Source organism: Musca vetustissima, unplaced genomic scaffold (genome assembly GCF_032173495.1).
Source record: "Musca vetustissima isolate MV318-11 ecotype Yass unplaced genomic scaffold, APGP_CSIRO_Mvet_v1 utg100131, whole genome shotgun sequence".
In the NCBI taxonomy this organism is placed as follows: Eukaryota; Metazoa; Arthropoda; class Insecta; order Diptera; family Muscidae; genus Musca; species Musca vetustissima.
This window is the reverse complement of record NW_026889277.1, coordinates 59,930-62,107: the sequence shown is the minus strand read 5'-3', so window position 1 is coordinate 62,107 and position 2,178 is coordinate 59,930. Positions and strand designations below refer to the sequence as shown.

At 36.9% G+C, this 2,178-nt stretch overlaps 1 protein-coding gene across 1 annotated transcript; it reads left to right on the top strand.

Moving 5' to 3' along the window:
- Positions 1-486: 486 nt before the first annotated feature.
- On the top strand, positions 487-1,283 carry LOC133336954 (glutathione S-transferase 1-like). Its single transcript, XM_061545221.1, has 2 exons — positions 487-584; positions 685-1,283. The coding sequence occupies exons 1-2, from the start codon at positions 487-489 to the stop codon at positions 1,271-1,273; spliced, it is 687 nt and encodes a 228-aa protein (XP_061401205.1). The 3' UTR covers positions 1,274-1,283.
- Positions 1,284-2,178: the final 895 nt, after the last annotated feature.

The following is a 2,178-nucleotide window of genomic DNA, read 5'->3' as shown; positions in this document are numbered from 1 at the left end:
TTGAAATTGAAACAATATTTATTTCAACAATCCAATAATATTAAAAAAAATATATTTTATTTTTAAAAAAATAATTAACGAACACATTTTTGAAAATGTACAACAGTACAATTTTTTGTACACCACAGATCATCTCATCTCTTGAAATATGAGTGTGCTCTCTCACAACACTCTCTGGGTTCCACACAGTCATGCCATCGATCGGCAGTGTTTTGTTGATCAGTTGGAATTTATTCTTCTCAGTGAAAAGGTAGGTTGACGGGTTGCGCTAAAATACCGATTGCTTATCTTGTGAGCATTTATTTGTATGGTAGCAAGTTTTTGTGTATTTTTTTTTCAAGTGGACACGTAAATGAATGTTTCAATAACACCGGTTGTCATCTAAATAATTAAATTTAAACAAATTCCAGATATAATAACAATTTAAATAAATACTAAATATTTTCGTCTACATCCCGCTAGATAACTTTTGAACGAAAACAAAAAATGTCAAAGAAACCCGTTTTGTATTACACACCACGCAGTCCACCATGTCGGGCGGTGCTGTTGACAGCAGCCGCTTTGGGAGTTGATTTGGAATTGAGGTAAGCCAAGCAACTGAAGTTAATGACCGATCAATCGACTTATACTTTTGTTTCCCAAGTCTATTTTCTAATTTGTTTAAATTTTTGTTTCATTTTTCAGAGCAATGAATTTGAAAGATGGTGACCACCTGACTCCCGAATTCCTGAAATTGAATCCCCTGCACACCATTCCCGTACTGGATGATGATGGTGTTGTGATTACCGATTCCCATGTCATCTGCTCCTATCTGGCCGATAAATATGCTGTCGACGAATCCATGTATCCCAAGGATAAATTGAAACGCATGGAAGTCGATTCTCGCCTCTATTTCGATTGTGGCCATCTATTCCCGCGCGTTCGCATTATGGTCGAACCCATCATCTATTTTGGCCAATATGAAATTGGTCCTGAAAAGGTGGCCTATATGCAAAAAGCCTATGATGGCTTGGAAAAGGCTTTGGCCAATTCGAAATATTTATGTGGTGATAATCTGACCATTGCCGATTTGTGTTGCATTGCCTCCGTGTCGACCGGTATGTTGTTTGCCCCCATTGAAGAGGAGAAATTCCCCAAATTGAAAGCCTGGGTTGAACGTCTCTCGGAGTTGCCCTACTATAAGAAGAATAATCAAGAGGGTGCTGAAATTCTTTACAATTTTGTTAATGCCAAAATGGTTGAAAACAAGAAAGCCAAAGAAGAAACTTCGTGAACAAATTAGTGGATTTTGATGTAGATATTGTTTTTTGTTTTGTTATGCCGGCATACAAATGAACACACAAACAAACGTACATATGTGCGTTTGAAAATGAGTAGAAATAAAAAAAAACAACAAAAAAGTAAATTTATGCATTTGTTTTATTTTTATGGTCTTTTTAAAAACTGGAGATTTGAGATAACAAGTGGCTGCGTTGTGTGTTCAGAGTGGGGTGTTGTTGTTGTTTGGGTATACAACATGTTTGACGAATATTTTTCAAGGGCCAACTGAGGCGTGGATTTATTAACGAATATTTTTCAAGGGCCAACTGAGGCGTGGATTTATTAACGAATATTTTTCAAGGGCCAACTGAGGCGTGGATTTATTAACGAATATTTTTCAAGGGCCAACTGAGGCGTGGATTTATTAACGAATATTTTTCAAGGGCCAACTGAGGCGTGGATTTATTAACGAATATTTTTCAAGGGCCAACTGAGGCGTGGATTTATTAACGAATATTTTTCAAGGGCCAACTGAGGCGTGGATTTATTAACGAATATTTTTCAAGGGCCAACTGAGGCGTGGATTTATTAACGAATATTTTTCAAGGGCCAACTGAGGCGTGGATTTATTAACGAATATTTTTCAAGGGCCAACTGAGGCGTGGATTTATTAAAGAATATTTTTCAAGGGCCAACTGAGGCGTGGATTTATTAAAGAATATTTTTCAAGGGCCAACTGAGGCGTGGATTTATTAAAGAATATTTTTCAAGGGCCAACTGAGGCGTGGATTTATTAAAGAATATTTTTCAAGGGCCAACTGAGGCGTGGATTTATTAAAGAATATTTTTCAAGGGCCAACTGAGGCGTGGATTTATTAAAGAATATTTTTCAAGGGCCAACTGAGGCGTGGATTTATT